At 39.0% G+C, this 24,271-nt stretch overlaps 4 protein-coding genes across 7 annotated transcripts; 3 read left to right on the plus strand and 1 right to left on the minus strand.

Annotated features, from left to right (window-relative positions):
* Positions 1-111: 111 nt before the first annotated feature.
* On the plus strand, positions 112-6,434 carry LOC113157890 (UDP-glucuronosyltransferase 2A1-like). Its single transcript, XM_033326797.1, has 2 exons — positions 112-119; positions 4,797-6,434. The coding sequence occupies exon 2, from the start codon at positions 4,799-4,801 to the stop codon at positions 6,383-6,385; it is 1,587 nt and encodes a 528-aa protein (XP_033182688.1). The 5' UTR covers positions 112-119; positions 4,797-4,798; the 3' UTR covers positions 6,386-6,434.
* Positions 6,435-7,786: 1,352 nt separating this feature from the next.
* Positions 7,787-10,138, plus strand: si:dkey-165a24.9 (G-protein coupled receptor 4). Of its 2 annotated transcripts, XM_026352444.2 has the most exons (4): positions 7,787-7,924; positions 8,026-8,141; positions 8,279-8,874; positions 9,326-10,138. In XM_026352444.2, the coding sequence occupies exons 3-4, from the start codon at positions 8,294-8,296 to the stop codon at positions 9,762-9,764; spliced, it is 1,020 nt and encodes a 339-aa protein (XP_026208229.1). In that variant the 5' UTR covers positions 7,787-7,924; positions 8,026-8,141; positions 8,279-8,293; the 3' UTR covers positions 9,765-10,138. The 2 variants fall into 2 exon arrangements, with proteins under 2 accessions (XP_026208229.1, XP_026208228.1); XM_026352443.2 differs by having other exon boundaries at positions 8,026-8,874.
* A 150-nt stretch (positions 10,139-10,288) lies between these two features.
* LOC113157926 (prostaglandin D2 receptor 2) lies at positions 10,289-23,742 on the minus strand. Of its 2 annotated transcripts, none has more exons than XM_026353593.1 (2): positions 23,675-23,742; positions 10,289-11,973 (listed from the first exon to the last, which is right to left on the minus strand). In XM_026353593.1, exon 2 carries the CDS (start codon positions 11,912-11,914, stop codon positions 10,790-10,792), a length of 1,125 nt encoding a protein of 374 aa, XP_026209378.1. In that variant the 5' UTR covers positions 11,915-11,973; positions 23,675-23,742; the 3' UTR covers positions 10,289-10,789. The 2 variants fall into 2 exon arrangements, with proteins under 2 accessions (XP_026209378.1, XP_026209377.1); XM_026353592.1 differs by lacking the exon at positions 23,675-23,742 and adding an exon at positions 13,549-13,695.
* Positions 21,656-23,326, plus strand: LOC113157927. 2 transcript variants are annotated; one of them, XM_026353594.1, is made up of 5 exons: positions 21,656-21,739; positions 21,883-22,584; positions 22,731-22,859; positions 22,936-22,979; positions 23,130-23,326. In XM_026353594.1, the coding sequence occupies exons 1-5, from the start codon at positions 21,697-21,699 to the stop codon at positions 23,253-23,255; spliced, it is 1,044 nt and encodes a 347-aa protein (XP_026209379.1). In that variant the 5' UTR covers positions 21,656-21,696; the 3' UTR covers positions 23,256-23,326. The 2 variants fall into 2 exon arrangements, with proteins under 2 accessions (XP_026209379.1, XP_026209380.1); XM_026353595.1 differs by having other exon boundaries at positions 22,957-22,979.
* Positions 23,743-24,271: the final 529 nt, after the last annotated feature.

The raw sequence follows: 24,271 nt of genomic DNA on the forward strand, positions 1-24,271 counted from the left end.
CAGCCAATTTTTAAAGCTGCTCCCAGAGGATAATTCAACTGCTAAGAGACAAAACTGAGATCAGCATTTCAGCCTTATTTTAGTTGCTATCTTGATATATTTCTCCTAGAATTCACCAGGTAAAATCTTCTACATTTGCTTTCTTTTTACCTTGAGTTTTTCATTACAGTGTGTCATGTCAAATGTTTAAAACCAAACATTTGTCCAAATCAGCCCAAAATTCTCTTATTGTTGCTTTCAGACTTTGATGCAAAATAATTTTATCAGCTTTCCTAATCCAGCAATTACATCTCATTTCCTCTGCAGAGCTGTTCTAATCTGTTGCGAGTTGGCAGCAGGTAGATTTGTGCACATGCAACAAGTGGTGACTAATGAAACATTTCCCAGAATTAACACCTATTTGAAGTAAGCACAACTTTCTGAGGAGGTTCAGAATATTAATGTTATTCTGAATTTGTGTTGGTGTGGATCTTTCCTGGTTGTGGTTCCCTTTCTTTCCATCTGAGTTGAGAGCAACTGTAACAAGGCAAAACAATGTCGCTTTGGGATTAATAAAACTTTTTGAATTGAATCGAATTCTTAGCCTCTTGAAATTATTGCTCAGTGTAGTATATCACTGCTAATTCTGTACGTAGAGACTGATCCTGATAAAGTAAAGCTTTGTTAAGCTGAAAAGCAAGTGAGAGCCAAAGAAAAATTGTTTTTCTTGTAAGGTAAGTGACTTCATTAGCCTTTCTCTGGTATGTCACTGCAGTACACGTTACAATTTAACTCGTGCTATCAGAGACACATGCTCCATGTCTTTATCTCTGTTTTGTTGTGGTGTTGGGATGACTGTTGTTTGCTCGATCAGGTTTCTATAACTCTACAGAAGCAAAGGAGAGTAGGTGAGTGGTGCAGTCTAGTGACTATTGAACAGTAACTTTATTTTCCCTGTGTGACCTTGCTGCTTCCTTTTTCCCTTTTTCCCTGCCACTCCCGTCTCCCTGAATGGGTCCCAGTTTAGATTTTTCCTTTGTTTTCCGTGATGGTTTCTCATCAATCTCAGCTCTTTACTACATATTTTACCTTAACCGCTTCAGGAAGTGGCTTGGAAAACAGTACATAACAGGTGCCAGTGTTTTCCAAAGAAATAGAAAATCAGCAGCAATTAGGTGCAGATGATAAACTAAGAAGTAACCTTATTAAGACAAAAAGAATATATAATTTTGGTGTTGAAAGGTTTTACCTCACAATAACAGACATAGTAACAATATCTGTGACTGATTTATTAAACGTGGACATATACATACAAATAGAGTTTTGAATAACTTGAGATCAATACAAAATGTTGGACAGCTCAGATTAAACAAGTGCATATTTGCATATTTTGTATGCAAATTATACTTGCTTAGACCAGTGCTGATTACATTACACTTTAACCCATGACATTTAAGCCTTTGTGAGTTACCTCTAATCCACATACTGGACCTTGACCAGGTAAAACAATACCTACAGCATGTGTGCAAAAGTTAAGCTGTGTGAAAATGCTGATACCATCTAATATCCTCACTCACTCAGCAGCTAGGCCTCAAGCCAAGTAGGTGGACGTAACAAGAACTGGGTAAGGAATTTAATTACAATTAACTGAATAATTCATCAAAAAAATACTAGTAGTAATACTAATAATAGTATAATACATGTACTAATGGTATCCAAGAAATAAAACATTTAAAACAGCATTATGAAAGGCAGAGGTAGATAAAGGTTTATTTTTAGCCCCTGTAGCTATTCAGCATGCTGCAATATGAAACACACTACGAGGATGTTTCTCTGTGTGACATATATCTCATTGCCTATGTTTTCAATTTACTATCATAACTATCACAAATTATGGGCAATGTTATTGTGACAAGTTCTATAAGAATATTCCATAACACTGAAGAAGATGGTTTAACATCTGACACATACTCTAACCAGCAGCTTATAAACTAGCCATCAGAGGAGGAAAATAAAAGACCTAATCTACACTATAGTAGAGTAATATATAAACAGGCCGAGTTCTTGTAAAATAAATAAATAAATAAATAGAATAAAATAAAATAAAGAACAACCATCTACATTGATCCAACAAAAATAGACAATTGATTTCAATGTGGTTGCAGTTAAATCACCTATGGTTCATCTCTGTCATGTCACAGGTTGCTTCCTTTGTTTTGATCCAGATGCATAATGGCACTTTTTTTAAAAATGTAGAGTTGAGGATCAATACAATCCGGTGTGAAAAAACCTAAATTGTAGTTGTATTGGAGCATCCAATTCGCTACCCCACAAGTTATTTTCCCTTATACTCTAATGCCTTCAGTGACTTCCGAAAATATTCATACTACTTGAATTCTGCCTATCTAACCCATAATGACATGGTGAAACCAATAACTGAAACTTTAATTCAAATACAGTAAGTACTTATGTCAATAAGTTGTCAGAGCTGCTTTGGCAATAATCACAGCTTGGAGTCTTCTTGGATATACCTGATTTAAGCAGGTTATCCCATTCTTGCTGGCAAATCCTCTCAAATTGGAGATGTCTCTGAACTGTCATCTTCAGGTCTTTTGGTTGGGCCTCTCAAAGCCAGTCAGAGACTTGTCCTAAATTTGTTGTCTTGCCTCTGAGCTTTGGTTGATGGGCATGTTGAAAGGCAAACCATCAGCTGCTCACAGGAACACTGTTACTCACCACAACATGTTACTGCGGAGGTCTACAGAACATTTCTTGGACTTCATGGCTTGAATTCCAATTGCAGACTGCTAGATTTTTGAAAACTATGTTTAAATTTTGTTAAGAGTTGTTGTGTGTAATATATTTTCTAATGTATTTTATTCATTTAGTCTGGCCATAAAACAAATATTAATCTAAATAATGGTAAATGGTCTGCACTCACAGTATATAGCTCTTTTCTACCTGACACTCAAAGCATTTTTACACTGCTTTTCATTCACTCATTTGCAAACACACACCGATGGCAGAGCTGCCATGCAGCTAACCTGACTCATCAGGGACAACTTGGGGTTCAGTATCATGCCCAAGGCAACTTTAACATGTGACAAGAGGAGCTGGGAATTGAACCACAGATCCTACGATTGGTAGACCATTGTTCTACATCCTGAGTCACAGCTGCCCCTATTTTTATACATATAGAAAAATGTAATGATTATGTTATTGTAGTTAGATTTAATTTGTGATCATTCTACCCTACCCATGTTGCTCATGAGTCCCACATTACCCATTACTGGAATCTTACAGATCTTTAAAGTTTTGCACCTGATCTCTCTACTATGTGTACCCATTACATCGTATTCTATGATTGGATCACAAAATGTTACACTAGTACAAATTAAAAAATCCCTTAAGTCAGTTAAAAAATGAAATGTGGAGAGAACATTTTTGTGCTTTTGTTGTACAGTAATCTAAAGGGAAATACAAGTGTAGCGCTACTTTAACTTTGCACTCTTTTAGAAATGTGCACCAGGTTAGTTTGGAAGAGATAACCACTCTTTGATGAGATTTGATAAAATCCCAGAACAAATTGATCAGCCTGTTTCTGGACAGGTTTATGACAAAATAAATTATCACTGTTCTCTTACAGATAGAAGAGACTTGTTGGTATATGGTGCAATGGGCATCTTGGAACTTTGAGAAGATGGAAAAGTATTCAAACAGTGTAAAATGTGAGATAGCTTAGCCTACTCTGACACTGGCTGACACTCAACCATCTGCTGCTGTTCGTGAACAGTGGCAGTGTCTTCACACTGAGAGTGTCCTTTAACACCAGGCATCCTTGGGTAGAGTGTTGAGTCTATCTCTCTGTTGATGCAATATGCTCCAGTTACCAGCTGGATGTTTTCTATGATGTGGCCTAAACCTAAAGAAATTTTCCTGAGGAAACAAAAAGCGCAAACTAAAAAACAGGTATGCACTAAGAGGAGAAACAAGGCTTAAAGAGTAAACCGAGTCCGAGTTACCGACAGCAAAAAGAGGAAAAAAAAAAAGGTGAAAAAACAAAAAGTGAAAAAAGAAATGTTTCCTTCTATGTTGACCTTCCATTATCCAGGGAATACTAGGTGGCAAACTGGTCTTTGGTGCCAATATACAAATATATAATTTCTTGAATGGAAGCTAATTCTGTGGACTTTCTATTACCATAGCTCATAGACATAGGTATGTCTTCCTCATACAACATAAAGACAAAGACACATTACACATAATACACTTCACATTTAATTTGATTGTCTACACGATCGATAATGCTGTCTTGAGTACCTACAGCTTATTAAAGGTTCAGGTGAACCTTTGACTATGTGAATCACTGCGAAGGCCATAATTATTCAACTAGATATTTAGACTAATGGCCTTACAGACCTTGTCCTTTTGGTGGAGCTCTAAGTCCACCATATTCTGTCCTTCAGTAACCTAAAGGTCAAAGGATGGGTTTTATGACTTTGTTCTTTTAATTCTCTCTCTAGAGTTTGGGCTCAGCTCTAGGTGAGTCCCTCCAGGATCTTTAAAGTAGTTTAATAATGGTTCTGAGGGGTAAATGACAGAGTCAGAGTCCCCGGATGTTTACCTAGGCTCAGCAAAACCACCTGGTCCATGTCAGTTTGTCACCTTGATATTCCTGTAGGGTGAAAAGTCACAGGAGAACTGGACAAAGAGACCTTCCCTGATATAGGAGGAAGTGGAAAAGGAGATCATTGTGGTGTGCAGCACCCTACTTTTATCTTGTCCAAAATAATGTTTCTTTCTGTTGTTTCTTACAGAAATGTCCAACAGGAGCATTGTATTCCTGACGGGACTCTGCTTCCTATTGCTCAAGTCCACTATTTGTAGTGGCAGCAGGATTCTGGTTGTTCCTGTTGATGGAAGTCATTGGATCAATATGGAGGTGATCCTGCAAGAGCTGCACTCTAGAGGCCATAATATCACTGTACTGCGCTCTGCCAAAAGCTGGTACATTCCTAGTAACTCTTCCATGTATACCTCTATTAATGTGCCCATGTTGGAGGACGAGGCAGACCGGAATGTCTATCTTACAATGATTCAAGATGTAATTGAATGTCGCAGGTCGCTGACTTTTATACGCACCTTCTGCCAGCAGCGTTTGCTCACATCCTTGATGCAGAATGCCCATGACATCCTGGCCAGAGCTATTGCTACAATGCTGGATGACACCAGTTTAATGAAAAAGCTGCAGGATGCCAAGTTTGACTTAATGTTAACTGACCCTGCTCTGAACATAGGAGTTATTCTGGGTAGTTACCTAAAGCTGCCATTGGTTTTCAATGTGCGCTGGATCAACACTGGGGAAGCCCATTTATCCATAGCTCCATCTCCTGTCTCCTATGTGCCTGTATCAGCAACTGAACTTCATGACAAGATGAATTTTCTGGAAAGGACCCAGAACATGTTACATTACATCCACACTGTTGTTGAAAAGCTCTTCCTCATTAACCCAGCATACGCAAGTCTGTTCCAGAGACACTTCCCTCCTGGAACTGATCTGTTGTCTTTGCAACAGGCAGCTGATATCTGGCTGGTGAGGACAGATTTTGTCTTTGAGTTTCCTCGGCCCACCATGCCCAATATGGTCTACATAGGGGGATTCCAGTGTAAAAAAGCCAGTCCCCTCTCTGCTGAGCTGGAGGCCTTTATGCAGAGCTCTGGAGATCATGGAGTGGTGATCATGTCTCTGGGGACGCTGGTGTCAGCTCTGCCTCCTGATGTCACAGAGGCCATTGCTGCTGCTTTTGCTGAGCTCCCTCAGAAGGTTGTGTGGAGGTTTGTTGGGGAAAAGCCTTCATCCCTGGGAAACAACACCTTGCTGGTGGACTGGCTGCCTCAGAATGATCTCCTGGGACACAAGAAGACTCGTGCCTTTGTAGCTCATGGCGGCACCAACGGTATATATGAGGCTATCTACCACGGTGTTCCTGTCCTGGGCCTGCCGCTCCTCTTTGACCAGTTTGACAACCTACTCAGGCTGAAGGTGCGAGGAGCTGCTCGGGTAGTAGAGGCCAACTCACTCACAAAAGAAGAGTTCTTGGAGGCTCTAAAGGACATCCTGGAGACTCCGTCGTACCGTAAGAATATGCAGCATCTTTCAGAGCTACATCATGATCAGCCACTGTCTCCTATGGACACTGCCATCTTTTGGATTGAGTATGTCATTAGGAACAGAGGTGCAAGCCATCTGCAGTCAGCAGGTTTTAGTCTGCCTTGGTACTCCTACTTCTGCCTGGACGTGGCTGTTTTCATCATGGTCATTGCTGTATTCTTTGTCTGGTTTTTAGTCTTCCTCTGCAGGATGCTCTGCTGCAGGATGTTCAGAAGAAAGTTGAAAGCAGAGTAACTCATGCTAAGTGACTGCCCTGTACTTTTTTAGTGAATGATCACACACAAACACACACAGATCTACAGATAAGTGAAGTTAATTTGCATTTTATACACACTTCTGCTTCATATTTTAACCTTTTTAAGAAAATAAAGGCCTTAATCAGAAACTGTCTAAATTTTATTTTTATATTCAAGTGATATTTTTGCCACATATGTGGAAAAACATAGAACATACGTGGAATATTTTTATGTCTTATAGTCTTCACATTTAAAGAGATACAGTTATCCTCAAACCTAAAGATGTAATTTATTTCCTAAGCTCCACATGTGTAATAAAACTGCTTTTATAAGCTAATTCTGATACTTCACATATATGTGAACAAGGTAATTCTTCTGTGTCTGTGTATTTCAGATCTTCGATTTAAAACTAATGCAGAAACAAAAGCAACCTGAATAAACACAATGTACAAGCTTTAATAAATATTAATTGTTTTTTTCTAAAGCAAATATGTTATGTAATACCTAAGTCAACCCTGCTGAAAAATTAACTGCCCCCTAACTTTTAATTAGTATCAGGTTATTCTTGAATAACTTATTTAATACACATATATTTTCCTTACCAACCCTAATTTTGTCTATACAGGTACTGTACATGTAAACCTTCATGCAAAGCTCTTGAAAAAAAGGTCAGCAGTAATGTCCCAGGGGGCTGACTGCTGGGTTCATTATTGAATAATTCAATAAATTAGAGATTGCTGACATTTAAAGTAAACAAAGGGACTGATTAGACCCCTCCTCCCTTTGAAATGATGTAGTAAAAACACTCCTCAACAGCCATTATCTCCACATATCATTCTTCACCCAAACAATTTGAATTGTGCTAAGTATTTTTCTTTCTGTAGTAGCAGAGACATGTTCATCCTGGAGATTAAACATTTATCAGTTTTGAGTTTTTCATGTAACCTGTGGTTTGTACTATATTTGTCTAGTTGGAGTGTCCTGGCTGACCCCAGTCCACATAAACATTAAAACTTCCAGGTGGTGCTAATGTGACTGCTGTACCCTGTTGTACGTGTAAACACAGTACAATACATACACACATTTTAACATTTAAAAGATGTACATTAAACGAGAAAAATGTAACTTAAAACAAACCTATTTTCAAAGGTGTTGAAACACTTGTTTAAAGACAGCATGTAACAGAGGGGTTAACGTATTTATTGGCAAATATCCAGCAACTAAAAATCTAAAAGGCATTAGGGGACACCCTACATCAGTTCCGGCATTCACAGACTAGGTCCACCTTAATTATCCTGTCTACTACTGGAGAGAGGGAGACATAGAGAAAGAGTGAGTGTATGTTTTTGTTCTGGAGCAGAAAGGCGTTCTCCTGCCTCAGGATGTTGCCTTTAAAGCTGGAGAAGTGGTTTTCCTGTAGAGGAAGTGATTATAGAATAGACAAGGCTTGGTTGAGACACCGTGTTCCCACATTTATTGAGTACAGGTCACATGCTGAATAGCGACAGAGTGGAAGTCAGTCTCGCAGTGTTGAGAGGTGAGTGAAAAGTCTTTGGCTTTATCTTATATAGATTAATTCCTTTAATGCCTGTTGATGCTAAACCATCTGAGAATGCTCATTCTGCTCATGTGCTGCAGATGTATGTAATGGATCCTGGATGCTTTAAAGACTGGTCGACTAACAGCACAAAAGCCCAACTTGACCCTCTTGTTGGATAATGCATTTGTGAAGATGTACAACGGACAAATCACAAGTAAATGAGTCAACCTTATGAAAAATGTCATTTGAGCTTTCACTTTGTGTCAATCAATGGGTATTCCTACACCAACCCATCGTCCTGTAAGTATCAATCCATGTCTAAGTGAAGTCACATCTAGTTTTCCATGTCAGGTGTTCAACAACGACATGTCCAATGACAGCTGCAACCTTCCCTTGGACACGGACACATTTGGCCTGACTTGTATCTATGGCCTGATTTTCTCTTTGGGTCTTCCCAGTAACCTGCTGTCTCTCTGGGGACTGTACCAACTGGGTCGTTCAGGTGGGGGAGGCTGCCAGTTGGTGTACATCTTCAACCTGCTGCTCTCAGACCTCCTCCAGCTGCTCACCCTTCCACTGTGGATTATTTACCTTCAGGGTGGACACCGCTGGCCCTACGGTCAGTTAACCTGTGAGCTTGTTGGATATGTGTTTTACGTAAATGTCTACGCCAGTGTTATGTTCCTGTGCCTGATAGCACTGGACCGCTGCCTGGCCATTGTGTACCCACTGAGCAGCCGCAGGATACGGACTGTTAAAGTGGCAGCAATGTCTGGAGTAGCAGTCTGGACCCTCACCTTCCTGTTCTGCCTGAGTGGACTGTTGCCATCAGTGTTTGTTTCTGACAGACTACTATGTCTTGAGCAGTACCCAGTCAGTCCCAAATATGCCCACTTCAAGATCACCACTGTGGCCCTTGGCTTCCTGCTGCCATGTACTATACTGGGGTGAGTTAATCCTAAGATGTTACTGCATATTCCTGTTGTATTCTACATGTAAAATTGTGCATCCAAACCTGGTCCTGTCAAGGTTCTGTGAGTCAACCAGGTCAACAACTTTACATCATCTAAGCAGTTTAAGTTGCAGAACAGCAAAAGAGAAGGAGACTATTTACCATCTTTGAGTTGAAACGATGCAATGGAAAATGTGTAGAATGAGTGAAATTTGCAGTTGGCCAGAGGTTTTAACACACCAGCCAAAGTGGTTTTCAAACTACTGCACATAGAGTGAATGTACAAAACAACATATGCACATAAATATAAGGGAAAATCCATGTGATGCAGAACTACTTCTTTTTACTTCTACACAGTAGATTTAACAAAATAAATTTCAGATTTACTCCTCATAGGACAAGGTATGTTTTTGTATACTCTGATTTGCAAATCTGCTTTCTCACAGCTATACCTCAGCCCACATTGGGGTGACACTCCGTCGATCTCCTTCCCTCTCTAACCATGAACGACACAAAATTGTAGGCATCTTGGTCATCATCACCATCAACTTTATAGTTGTGTTTGGGCCTTACCACCTCGTAGGCGGATACAGGTTTGTATCTTTACTGCTGACGGATGAGCCATGTGGACTGGAGCGTTCCATTTTTCTCACTTATCGGCTCTGCTATGGGCTGACCAGCCTCAACACCCTGCTGGATCCTCTCTTCTATATCTTCCTGTGCCCCGATGCCCGGCTAGAGCTGCAAAGATCCCTGCCATGTTTGGGAAGAGGACAAAATGCCCGCAAAAAACTGACTCTTAGTACCAGAACTTATCCAAATCCTCCAAGGGGAAGTGAAACTATACACAATAATCAAGCAGCAATTCAACTTGGATCAACTTAAGTCAAAGTAATTGTGCCACCAAGTGGAAAAACATATGTAGGGTTTCTGTGAAGTGTGAGTTTCAACTCTCAGTGACTATACATTTCCACCTAGTCATCGAAAAAATTCTACCAGTACAGTTTTTTATTTAGTTCCCTACTTGATATCATCTAGATATAGATTCACAGGCTGATTAAAGTAGAAGGTGTCTTAAGCACAAACACTTGATTGCACAAACTTGCACAACTGAAACTATACTGTGGAAATTCATTGTCACATGTGTGTCAAAAATTAACTCATATTATGGCTACAAAGACAAAATATGCAGCCATCTGAAATACAGCTTGTATTTTTTATATATGCTTGAAAAGTAGGAATAAAGCAATTTCACACTCTTTTTCACTTTTGTGTTTGTACTATAAAATTCATGTTTAATAATTTGCAAGTCACTTTAATCAGCGAGTTGGTGTGACTCAGTCTGGAAACACAAGCATGATTGTGACTCTGCAAGTGCAAACATGTGTCACACTGCAACGCCCGGGTGCTATTCTTTATGTTTATTCATGTATAGAAATCTAACTTCAGATAAGTACACATGTTACATGAAAAGACTGCAAAAATGCACAGATGTGCAATTGCAAATGAAAGACATTTATTTTCCATTATTTTGTACAATGAGTAAAACCATAAGAGGAGAGCACACTGTCAGCTCAAACAGATGCTGATAAGATCTAGTTAAAAGCACATCATGCATGTGACTTTCAGCACAAAATCTTGTTGCAAAGAGGAAGCAAGCAACACAAAGATCAATCCTCAAAATATTTACATCTTTTAAAAACAAATATAATGTGACTGTAAGTTTTGTTTTGTTTTGTTTAGCTGTTCTGTATGTAAGTAAGTTCTTAAACATTTTTGGCGATAGGATTTTTAGTTTTGTTTAGATTTATAGGATAAAGGATGGTAGAAGTGATAACTGATAATTATGGATAATGTACATTTAATCAAAACAACAACTCTACTTGTTTTAGATAGATTGATGTGTTGGTTCAGACCTGAGTAGAGTTAACAATATTTTCATACAGCACTTCCTCTGTTTTGAGACACACGCTTGTATTGGAATTCTTCTGCCTCCAAGCAGTGTCAGTGGTGCTGATGGAGCTGCGAGCGGTGCTGCGACGCCGAGTTAGCTCTGCCAGATCTTCAGCCAGAACACTTTCCATTACAGCACCCAGAGAATGTCTAATCTTATTACAAAGGTCAGGGCAGCTAAACACATACAGAATAGGGTTAAGGACGCTGTTAAAGAAGCCAATGGATGCTGCCACTGGGAGGGCTTTGCCGATAAACTGCTGCACCGAAACGTTATCGGGAGCCATTACCTCAATGACAATGAATAAATGGTACGGAGCCCAGCAGAGTATAAAGGTCACCACCACAGCCACTACAAGCCGAATGAAACGAAACGGGCGTCTGGAGCCCCTGCGTGCCAAGCTAGCATTCACATTAGCATAGCTGAAGATGATGATTAGTAGGGGGATGAGGAAGGCTACAAAGAGCTTCATAAACACTAAGGCTTCTTTACGACGCTTACATATTGCTTTCAGGCCTTCCGTGTTACTTGGCAGGTAACGGGCATAATTGTAGTAACAGAGAACTCTCCCATTGGATACAGGGATGGCGTCACGGAAAATGTAAAAGGGAATGGTGCAGACCACGGCCAAGGCCCAAATGCCTCCACATATTTTGGCCACTAATTGGCTGTTTCTGTAGTTCTGGGCCCAAACAGGTCTCAGTACCATCAAGCAGCGGTCCATAGAGATGGCCGCCAGTAGGAATCCACTGACAAACATGTTAAGAAAGAAGATGGAGGAATGGATGCGGCAGAAAGTTGTGCCCAGTGTCCAAGTGTTTCCCTTTGCCATGTAGAGGGTGAAGAAGGGCAGGAAAGAGGTGGCCAGCAGGTCAGAAGCTGCAAGGTTCAGGATCCAGATGCTGATGATAGTGCGGCGGACACGAAAGCCCACAACTCCGATGATGAGGAGGTTTTCCAAGATGCCAATGGAAGAGAACAAGCCATGGAGGGAAATGGTGAAATAATTCAAGGAATCTGTTGGGTTTGTGTAGTTTGAATGGCTGCTGAGTTTGGAGGAGTTGATAGGACAGGACGGCATCTTGGAGAGAATATGTCTTGTTTCTCTAACTTCAGGCTTTTTCTTCACACTGCAGGAACCTACAAACACAGATTCGTATAACATGTAAAACTGAACAGTTCACTGAAGTTCAACGGACTAAATTTGAAGCAGCAAGCATTTTCTTTGAGAACTAACTTCACACTTTGTGGTTATCCTTATCATACAAGCACATATGACCATATTCTTTGTAACCACACTGCTTCTAGCTAAAACTGAACAATAGATATAACTGAGATGACAGAAATATGGTGGTGCTGACTCAGACGTCTATGTGCAAATTATCATCTGCACATGTAATTTTTTGTATTACCGTATTTTCCGCGCTATGAGGCGCTCCGGAGTATAAAGCGCATTGAGCAAAACAAAACAGTCAGTCAAATTTGATTTCACGTGTTCACCATAACTTCCAAACTTGTACAGTTGTAACGCTTAAAAAACACAACGGCTTTTAAGTGCGCCCAATAGTGCGGAAAATACGGTACCTTTAAATATTATACTTCAAAATTGTTTCTCAATAGTAAGTCATAAATCAGAAAGTAAGAGCATAAAACCACACTTCAGCCAAACACATACAATCAGATACCAAAGCAAATAATCAGCACAATCTCACAAAATCTGAATTGAATAGGTTTCACTGTACGATTAAGATGAACCACTGAAAAAACAGAAAGTTAAAAAAGACATACAACAGATGCACATTTAAAACACTTTGTTTCACATTGCAATGTCATGCTTATTGTATATACATACATCCTCATAAAATGTTTTATGTTTCTAACAACTGCAAATGTCACCAACCAATAGCTCACCACCTGAACAAACTTTGGGAGGAATTTTTTATTAGATTTTATTAAACAATTCACATGTTGTATGCAGGCCTGAAGTCTGTTTTAGAGAAGTTCACCATCTCATAGAGACAAAAAGGATATACCACACTATGTATTTATGGTGTCTTTTCTGTCACCCTTCCCACATCCTTTGTCACATCTACAACTCTAGAGAGATAGAGAGAGAGATCACTTGTTCTTATGTTATTCTGTCATGTAACACAAAATGCCACAGCATCAGAACTTAACTATATGTTATGACTTTTACAAATAATACAATAGTCAAAGGCTCATGTGAATGCTGAACTAGAATTTGGCCATTACAGAGTAGGCATAGCACATTAACAGAGGCGTATCCTGTTGAACACAGATAAAAACATTAGTGAAAAAATTAAGATGAAAATGCACAGACATGGATTTAGACTTAAATAGTATAAAATAATATATATATAATACTGAATAGGTCCCACTTGTTTACCCAATATATATATTAATATAACATATATAATATATAAAATCATGATACGCCATTGACCAGTCATTTGTGGCTACTACTGCTGGTGATGCAATGTCTGCAAAATCACAGAAACAAACTTTGCAAATAGAATTCTTACTAAAAAAACAGACACATGTTCAAGGACCACACTTGTTTTTGCACATTAGCTCCCATTCATTATTCTCATTGAGTTATTATAAAACAAGTGGCAATGCTCATGCATCATCTGTTGCAATACAAAGTGATAATGCTGTCTCACTAAACTGCCAACTGAATGGTCTTTCACTCACCGCCTTGTGAGCCTGTCCTTGGAAAAACAAATATCTGTTTTTGTCTGTCTCTGGCAGGTTTGTTGTAACCTCTGTCTTGTTGACGCAGTAAGGATCACCAGCCTAATGATAGTAGAGTAGGAAGTCACAAACCTCAAAGTGACTCCTTCTCAGAGAATGTTAATAGAGCCTAAAGTGACAACCCAAGAAACCCAGTGTGAAAATTAGGCTTCTGCATAACTAAAGTGGTTTGACTCAAGGAAATATATAGAGGTTATATTCTTTTCATATTTCTAGAGCTTTTTCTTTTCATTTTGAGAGCATAATGTCTTGATTTCACATTTTCCGCTGCTTTTCCTCAGAACCCTTCTCTCTAACTCAAAATCCCTCTGCTTAAGTTCAGAATTGCTTTGCTCCCATTCAAAACTGTATTTGTGTTCTCAGGTTTACTGCACATTTTTCCTCTGCCCCAGCCCAGCCTGGATTCTTGCACTTTGATTGTATCTCTGCTACTCACACTTGGATGTTTGAATGAACTCAAATTAGCCTCTGTCCAAATTCACCAGCCAACCAACCAATATAATTAAATCTGGAATTAACCAATAAAGTATCGAGAAACTTTGAACAAACTCCTTTGTTCTATTGGCAACGTGCTTTCCCCTTGTCAGAAAGGTGGCTGTGAAAAGCAGGAGCAAAGCAGCAAAGTAACAAAATATCCCCAACAATAGGACATTTCTGGAGAGGAGGAGTCTGCACCACCCTGGGATTGAAGAAAGGTGAAGCAACACCTTTCCCATCTCAGACAGGTGATGGCATCCACAGTGGGTCTACAATAGAAATCTATAAATCTAACGTCTGAGCTTTTTTTACTTTTACATGCACATTAAAATGGAAAATAAACGTGTACTTCTTTACGAAACACACTGTGCATATATATGAGCATTATGATGGTGAAAACCACACATAAGAAGAAAAAGCAAGAAAGCAGAAGTTAAGAAATAAGAACAAGTGTCACATGGCAAGACTTTTAGATCAAGAAACATCACTGTGAAAGGCAAAGAAAAGTGGAGTTCAAATACATTTGTCCTGTGGCCCACCGTGAGGGTTTAGGTGGGTGTGACTGAATTGTTTCACAGGCAATTCAGCATTCGAGCTCACAAGAATGTGTAATGGTACGTTTGATTCTAGCTTTACACTGACACCTTCTGGCCTCCTAGAGTGCAGACACATGCAACAACCTCACTGACAACAGATGAAAGCTGCCAGTTATCACCAAGTGTTCATTTTAATCACAGTTTTTTTTTTTTTCTTTACTTAGTGTCAGCATAATACAAATGATTAAGTTGCAACATCTTTTCTCAGTCTTTGTTTTTTCAAATTATAATTAAGCAAAAGATAAAATAACAAGCACTTCTACTTTTTGTTCCACTGCTCTGTTTGCAAGGATGTGTTAAAAGGAAGTGTTAGTACAATCTGTTTTTGTAACTTGCAAGTCATTGCAAGAGTAAACATTCAGTGAAATGTATTCATCACAGAAGGGAAATGATGTTGCCTTGCTACAGCTGCTTTCAACACAAAACTATTTACGTTCACCACCAACCAATGTTACTCATAGTTGCCAACATATGTCATTTTTATGCATGCTTTTTCTGAGGTGATGGGATAATATAGGCTTCTTTCAGATCCCCAAGAAGAGAGAATCCACAAAGAGCTGTAGGAGGCAGACTGCGTACGCCGTCCGTCATTATGTGAAGTGTTAGAGCTCCTTCCAAGTAAATGGACGACTCCTCAGCGCTGCTCAAGGTCCAATATCTACATGTTCACTAATCACTAACTGTAAATAATAAAGAAAACAAGCACAAATCTGCTTCTAGACGTGAGGATTGCAAACATTTACTAACTGTTGTCACAGTGTCACCCCATAGTTAAAAAAAGGAATTTGACATAAAATCTTCCATTGATGTGTCACTGTTAATATTGTCTCCCTCTAGTGTTAAGACCTTATTATGGGTTCTTCTAATTTTCTATACATCTGATTATTCATATTACTCTTTGTGTATACTGATGATAATTATTCAATAGATTGGGAATAAATAATTGCTGTTTTCTAAATACATAACCTACATTGTTCATATTAAGTGTTGTAATGGTTTTGTTGTTTTTCCTAAAGTTAGTGGTGATCATTTTTATCATTTGAATGAAGCATGTTTACATCAGTGTGCTGACAATTGCTCTTTTTTATTTACATATTACATTATTGTCCTCCACACCTCTTGAGTTGGATGTAAACCTCAAAATTATATGTAAATACAGTATTTGTGTAAATATGTAAAACCACATGACCACATTTATAGCATTTGAGTTGGAAACCAGCCTTGAATGTACAGTGTAAATTGAGGCTTTTGACTCTAAAACCATCAGAGAACTAAGAGCATTGATAAGAGTTGACAAAAGTTGTACGGCACCTTACCATCCATGTGGAAAACCATTCTAGCATATAATAGTCCTTCTCAAGATACAGACAAATACCACTGGATGGATTTTGTCAGACTGCAAGCCTCAAATTGCATGAAATGTGGCACTTTAAATTTATGTTTTTTAGTCCTAGGCCTATATAGTGCTCAACAACATTAAAGGAACACTTTAAAAACATATTAGATTTCAATGGGGAAATCTGTGCTTATCTATACTGATATATATATATATATATCACACATACATCAACCTACATGTTCATGTTCATACATCATGAGTTCATTTTTAGTAGATTTTTATAAACGATTACTTTTGTCAGTTTCAAGTTCAGTGACCTTTGTGGGTTTATCTTTCTTCAACAAAAGTATACTACCAGACAACCATAATACGACCTTTCACCTTACAATACTTTCATGTTCAGTATTATGTGCAGTTATGATACTGATCAACAGGGGGAAGCAAGACACCTGGAATATGCATAGGTTACCATGAGCATCACAGCTTAATGCTACAACACATTCAGTCTGTGCGATCACACAACACTGTTGGTGTGAACACCAAAGTGGACTGGAAAAAGACTGGAAAGATAAATGATGTAAAGTAAGAACACCGGAGACACAGGCTGAGGGCATGTTTGAAGAGTTCAGAGACAGACACTTGTGAGATGTGTCTTGTTTGTTCATGCATCAGTGCCGACCACCCACAGAGAGTTATCGTGGAATCCATATCACATCAGCATCGTTCCATGTCACTTTGTTTCGCTTGAGAGATTGACACAATCAAGTAGTTTTTGTTTTTGTCCTATTTCTTTTTGACACCTGACCAAATCTAGAGTAAAGTTTGGCCAGTTGCAGCCGATTAGCTGCTAAGACGAAAAACAAAAACAAAAAACAAAGACACTCTCGCTCACTTCTGAGTTCCCGCTCTGGTCAAGCTCTCTTATGACGACTGAGTGGTTTTGCAGCCCCCACCTTCCCTCCACCCACAGGATGTGTATGTGGTTGTATTTCTGCCTGTTTGTTTGTTCCTGTCGCTTGACAAAAATGTTCTCATAAGTATTTTTACATTCAAGTCCATGAACAGATATGAAACTAAAAACGTAAAAGAGAAAAGTAAAGGTATTAGTACATCGAATAAATGTAGCTGGATAAATGTGAAAAAACACAAGTAGTTGTAATGCAACATAAGGTACTAAAATTGATTTAGTCCAAACATGCAAAGGAGGAATATTTGTCCCAAACTGACCTAAATGTTATTCTCAGTGCCAAAAGTACAGTACTGAGAAACCAAAATGTTTGCTGTGTATTGTAATGTAATGTATTTGAAGCCCAGTGTGGTGCTCTGTTCAGCACCTGTTCAGAGTTTCTGACTTATTTTCAACAGACACAACTCCAAAATCATCAGGAGTATTGCAACCTATTCATGACTATTTTTGATGTCTTGGCATGTTGAAGGACAAATCTACTTTTGGCATATACTATATGAAGAATACATCTTTTATAGGTGTAAAACTAGAGTAGAAATATATTTTTAAAATGTATTGGTGCAAAGGTTATTTGGACATGGAGTTTTAAACTATATGAAAAATTCCCATTTCAGAATTATCTAAATTGACTGGTTACATGCAGCCAGTAAAAGACTAAGAGTGTTTCAGTTGTCATTTCACATAATCACCAAATAATATATAATGAGCTTTTTGTGCATTTGTCACAGCTGCAGCTCTGCAGTAGGACTCTGCTCCTGCTCCTGCTCTGGACAGACTGTGTGTCATGGTAAGAAGGTGAAGTGAAGGCGAGCTGTTTTCATCAGTTAAAGACATAATTTATTTATTCTTAAGATGTGAAGAAATTCTGACCTTTTACGGTAGCTCACACTACATCTACAGACAAAGTGCAAAAGCGCCCTTTGCTCCAAATGACATTGAAAGTATCACAAAGTACAGAGCAGGTTTCGAGAAGCAGACATCTGCGCAACTGACTAAAACCACAGGACTATACGTCTCAATGTGTTTCCATCTCGCTTGTTTCTCCTAAATAAATATTAATTACCTAGCACAGCCTAATTTTGCTATTTGACTCAGTTTCTTTAAACCAGTTTAGCAGCATCTGTTTTCCATTTTAGCTTTGACGCGTTTGAAACAGTGTTTAACATTAAGTTGTCCTCCTGCCATTTTGTGCAACTCAGGAAGTTGTGTTTCGTGTGAAGTGTTGGTCAGTAAAGCCCTGACACTGTCAACAACCGTAGAGCTCTTACCACAGTATGTTTTTTTAAGCAGGTACGTACAGACCACAGAGATCAAACGATAGATTTGAGTCACACACTGTGCTTCTGCTGCATGAGCTGACATATCTGCAGAAGTTACGCTGAGGCAATTTGATGAAAATACTTTGTGTGGGAGAAATTGCACCAAATAAAACGACAAAATCATTTGTGATTAACTTTTTTTTTTTTTTTTTTACAGTGGTGAGTAATAGAGAATGTAGGGTAGAGAATGTCTCAACCATTGTCCATAACAAGCTTTAAATTCCTCTTTTCAAGGGTTATTTCAAAGGGTAGTTTCACCGTTTTCCTGTGGTTCTACTGTAGCCCGAGAAGCACATGCTTAGTAGATGAATAGTATCAAGTATCCCTCTGCTTGCTCCAACTGCATATATCATTGCCTTGGCTGCTCTGCACCCCAGAACTCCCACAGATGACATCTGAAATTAAGTTTAAGAAGATGCAGAGGAAAAGCAGAAGAAAGCTCAACACAACAAACTAGAACCACAAGAAGCTTGAAACGGCCAAGCACCATGACACCACAGTATGTGTAGGATGACCTATTGTCCTTTACAAGGTCTACAAGGCAGTTGTACCGAGAGTACCATTACGTAAAGAGTATGCAACCTTGTTGTGGTTATCCGCTAGTGTACATAAAATCACCTTAGTGCCCACACTGTCAAAAGTAGGAACTTATGCCAACATTTGTAAACCATATTGAAAAAGAATAACAATATATACTATGGTATAACCGTAAATACAGTGGGAAGTAGAGTGCAAACATGCATAAGCAGCAACCTTCAGTTCTCAGCACCTATGTGTGTGTGAGTTTGGCTGATGGGAGGGGCACAAACAGTCTGTGTTATGTAGGCGGTAAGCATAAACTGTGTCAAGGTTGGGGAGCTTGGTTCCTGCAATCTTCTGTGCAGCCTTAACTATCCGAACCAGGTCTCTCCGGTTCTCTGCAGTGCAGACGATGTACCACACTGTGATGCACTGGCAGAGAATGCCCTCTATCGCGCCAATTAGTGCTGCAGGTTGCAGTGTTGTTTTCCCTTTAGAAGAACAGGGAAGAATTGGAACATGCTACATGCAGCAGAACATGCACGCCCCTGGGCCATTTTTTGTCTATGACCATCGGTGTGTACTGTGTGTCCTTGGCTTACTCATGACACACTAACACCCTTGTGGCCTGTGGACCTGTCAGGAAACAGAGGTTACTATATTAGTAAGAAGAAGGCAAAGCTGAACATGACTCAGAACTTGCCAAAATCTTTTTTAAGTTTAAGTTTTTTTAAGAGTTAACTGACTCTTTGCTTTTAAATTGCTGCTGTTTATAATGTTGGTTATGTGATCACTGCTATGTATTGGAAGGAAGTGGAAAAGGAAGTACTGGGTTAGGATGACCTTAGAACAATAAGGTAACAACAAAGAGCTATGTATAGTTGACTTAGCTGCAGTTTCACATTTCAACCAATCTGTGCAACAAACAGCAAGAAGCTAACCACTAAATTAGACTTTACATTTTAGCTCATAGTAGGGTTTTTTTTTTTTTGTTGTAACCACTAACAGCAGTTTTGGTATGTATTGTTAATTAGATACTAGTTTATTGCAAGGTGTGGTATGGTATAGAAACAGGGACAAGGCAGGAAATGTGGGTAATCAAAGACACAACAACAAAGTACCAACAAAAAACAACCAGAATCTGGGCAAATTAACAAAAACAGAGCAAACAAAAAGGTACAGGTCAACTCGAAAGTCAAGAAAAAGGAAGAAAGTGAACAAAAAACAACCAGCAATATGGCCCAGCACAAAGTAACGATGAAAACTAGAGAGAGTCAAGAGCAAGAACAAAGGGTGCAACAAAGGGTGCGAAGCAAACTGAAAAAGTAACAACAGAAAGTCACTGCAAAAAAAGTAGCCAAAAACTTACAAGAGCAAAGCTAAGACATAGTGTCTGTGATCAAAGGGGGAAACAAGTTAAAGGTCCAAAACACGAGTCAGACTAAATCCAAAATGGGCAAGGCAAAAACACACACACACACACACAACATAAGGCAACCTACTGAAAAGTAGTTCAAAACTGTAAAAACACTGACGATCTGACAAGATGTTAGAGACTGAGGGGGGCTTATAAAGTGAGGCTGGTGCACAGGTGAAACAGCTGATGTGATCAAGGTGAGTGAGCAGAGGGCGAACAGGTGCAGCTGGTGCAGCAAGTGTAGCTAGAGAAGTGAGGACAGGGCTGGGAGAGGAAATGAAAGTCAAAATAAAAGCATGGGCCAGGAAGCGAGGAGCACGATCATGACAACTGCTTACTGCACTACATTCCACTACTAGTATCAACATATTTCATCCATCTTTCGACTTCCTTTGCTCTTTTTCAGTTTGTCATATTGGTGTTATTTGTGTTGATTTGATGTTTCTGTTCATCCCTTTCTTTTTGAACTGAGAGCAGCTGTAACAGGGCAAATTTTATTTTCCTTTAGAATTTACTTTTATTTGAAATAATTTATTATTTAGTATTATTCTACCAGCCATACTTCTGAATAACAGCTATATCCCATCCTAACAAATATATACAATAGTCATAAAATTACTTTAAACTTGTTAAATGCGAAATAAATGACAAAGTATGCTTTGCGGCATTTATCCTCAAAATGTGGCAATGTATACAGGCTAATTGGAAACTAGCAACTTAATGTGTGGTATAGGTCACATGTGTGTGATTTAGGAAATGGAAACGAGCCTATCTCAGTGTGTGGGTTTTGAGATGCTGTGTGTAATTTTTTTTCCCCCCTCATGCTTCAACCCTGTCTTTTTCAGCTGGTTGTATTGTGAAATACCTTATTAAGTAAAATACTGACATTCAAAGACAGCAATGCAACATCAAATTAAATAGCTCTGCCACTGAAATAACTGTTATGTACAACATTTGGGTGTCATCCCGTTAATGGGAATTGCTGGAACAAATGGCACAAATGACCCATGGAATATGACCAGAATTAGCAGCTGAACCACCTTAAAAGTTTTCTTGTGTGACTCATTCACAGTCATTTTCAGGACATTTACAGATGAACAGACTTGTTGCATGCCTCAAGAATGAATTATTTTACAAAATAAAATTGAAACCCCTGACATGGAACCTCCATTTAAAAATGAGAGTATTAATACTTGAGAGTATTTCCACTACACGGCACAGAAAACATGTCACACCTCCTGTTTTCCAGTTCACAACAACAAAGACGTAACCAAAAAGGCTCAATCGACCCCGATTACAGCTCTAGTTACTTGATCAGGCTCAACCTTTCTTAAAGATCACACCACTAGTCTGAAGCCAACAAGTCAGCTGAGCCAATCACAGACAGTCTTTTTGTCCTATAAGAGCTGTGTGTGTCCGACAACACACAGGACAGAGACTTCAGAGCTTCAGAGATGGGTCCGCTTTGTATTTTTCTTTTGCTACTCAGTGAAATCTGTGAGTATTTTATACATTTTCTTTGCAGTTTCTGTGTGCATGGACACCATTTGAGGTTTGAGTGAAAGGGATGTGGCGTATAAATGAACTATAAGGACAATAAAGGAAGTATAAATAAGAAAATGATATGCTTTTCTATGCAGGTCAGTTGCCAGCTGTTGTCAAGACCTCAGGTGTAATTCAGGACAGTGGGATCGTAACAGCTGAAGTTGGACAGAATGTGACTTTACAGTGCTCTTGTAAAAATGATGCAGTAACTTTCCTTTCTTGGTACCAGCAAAGTTTGGGAAAAAAACCCAACATCATATCAACACGGATGAAGCACAGTTCAGAAGCTGATATCTACCCTGCATTTAAAGAGAGGTTTCAAGTTGTGACAACAAGAGGACACTACAGCAATGATCTCGAAATCAGAGATCTTCGACTGTCAGATTCAGCAACTTATTACTGTGGAATATTAGAATTTAATGCAATCGAATTTGGGCAAGGAGCTTTCCTTCATGTCAAAAAGTCAATGTCCAACTTCCAAGCTGCTGTTCATCAGCCAGCACTGGTGCCACATCAGCCAGGAGACTCTGTAAATCTGAGCTGCACAGTAAATGCTGAACCATGTGCAGGAGAGCAGAACCTCTTTTGGCTCAGGCACAGTGCATCGCTGCCTGCAATCATGCATTCCAGTAACGAACATTGCACAAGCATCACAAATGAAAAGACTCATGTCAAAAATTGCACGTCAACCCTTACAATAAAATCAGGGAGATTGCCTGATGCTTCGACGTACTACTGTGCTTTGGCCTCCTGTGGGGAGATTGTTTTTGGAAAAGGAACTAGAATGGAGATCACAGGTAGGTGATGAATTGCATATTCATTTTGTTATCAACCTGTGAACTAGTTATTAAGTTAACAATCTACAAGTTCTCTCTCTATATATATATACAAATTGAGTTATATTTAGATTATGTGATACATGTTTTCTTTTGCACACTGAGAGGTTCAACCAGTGTCCTCCCTTTGCTGGTGTATATCCTGAGTGTGGCATTGGCAGTTTCCGTTATCGTGTTTCTTGCCTTGGCATTCGTCATGTACAAGCTGAAGAAAATGTTGTGCTCCGTCTGCAAAGGTGAAGTTTTCAGAATCACTAAAGTATTGCTATATTTAACAGACTGAATTCAACATTCATATACTTTGATTTACAGGGTCTGTTTCTCATCTGGCAGATGCTGCAGCCTCTGATGCCTCGGTGGGTAAAGTAACTATAACAAAAGTACATTTAGTCCTATTGAGTCACTTCTAAGTTTGAAATTTATAATGTTTTTATATTATGTTTCTTCTGCCATGATTAAAGAAATGGTGTTCATATAATTTCCTATCACTGTTTTATCCTTAACAGGGCCGAGATGCAGACGCTCTCCATTACGCTGCTCTGAGTCTGAACAGAAACGTCAAACGACATCGTGAAGTAGACAATGCGGACACTGTCTGTGTATACTCCAAATTAAAGAGCAGAAAAGAGTGAAGTCCAACTTTACAGCCACCAACTCCAGTCTTGTTAGTCACTGCTCCAAGAAAACTATTCACATGACCAAATATTTAATGTAAAATAATGTTGAAAGAAAATAAAATATTCATATTAAAATATTTGTTGTGTCTAATATGTCCTGTACACACAGTATATTACTAGATACTGTTAAATAAAAATCCCCTCATGATCTAAAAATGTATTTTTCAGCCAGAAAAGTGCAGCCAACTCTCACCGTCTCAGTGTTTACCTTTCACTCTTGTGGTGAGGGTGGTGTGAAGTACTGACTAGTGAAGTTTCCACCGGTGGAAACATAAGCACCTAGCAGAGGTTAAAGACAGCAAACCAAAAGCAGACAACAGGGAGTGGAGATAAACAATTACATGAGAAAGTAAAAGAGGCTAATGTTTACATACCTTAACTCCAAAAGTCCAAATTTATATCTCGGCTTTTATGAAGACTGGAGCTTTCACTTCAGTCTGAGCACAGTGTTATTTTGCTAATCCCTAAGCATTTCAGTTTCATTTCCCTAAAGCTTGCTACATGCAAAATAACTTGTGCTGGATAAGCTTTCTGAGAAAACAGGATATTCAGTCTTCGGCATCTGACATGGATAAAACTGTGCATGTCAGATGCGTAGTATTCTAATCTGACCTCACTGAGATCAACCAACTGACCACAGCTCAGTTGGTGTACCAGTCACTCATGAACACTGGGATTGGTGGTTTGACTCATGGTTTCTCTTGGCCACATGTTAAAGTTAGTGAAAAACCAAACGCCTAGCATCTTAAATAGAGCAGACTCTGCAAACATTTGCTCTAAACTAAAACATCGTTATTACATTATTTATTACCTTCAGCAAAATGACTGGTGTGCTAAATAAAGAACATCGTATACATGCTGCTGTTTAGGAAACGAGAGCTCAGTGTGAAACTGGGTCACTTTATAAGTTAAACTGTAAATCCTCATTTTAAAAGCAATAATGTCAGCAGTACCAGATTTACCAAACAGAA

This window comes from Anabas testudineus, chromosome 18, assembly GCF_900324465.2.
Source record: "Anabas testudineus chromosome 18, fAnaTes1.2, whole genome shotgun sequence".
Lineage (NCBI taxonomy): Eukaryota > Metazoa > Chordata > Actinopteri > Anabantiformes > Anabantidae > Anabas > Anabas testudineus.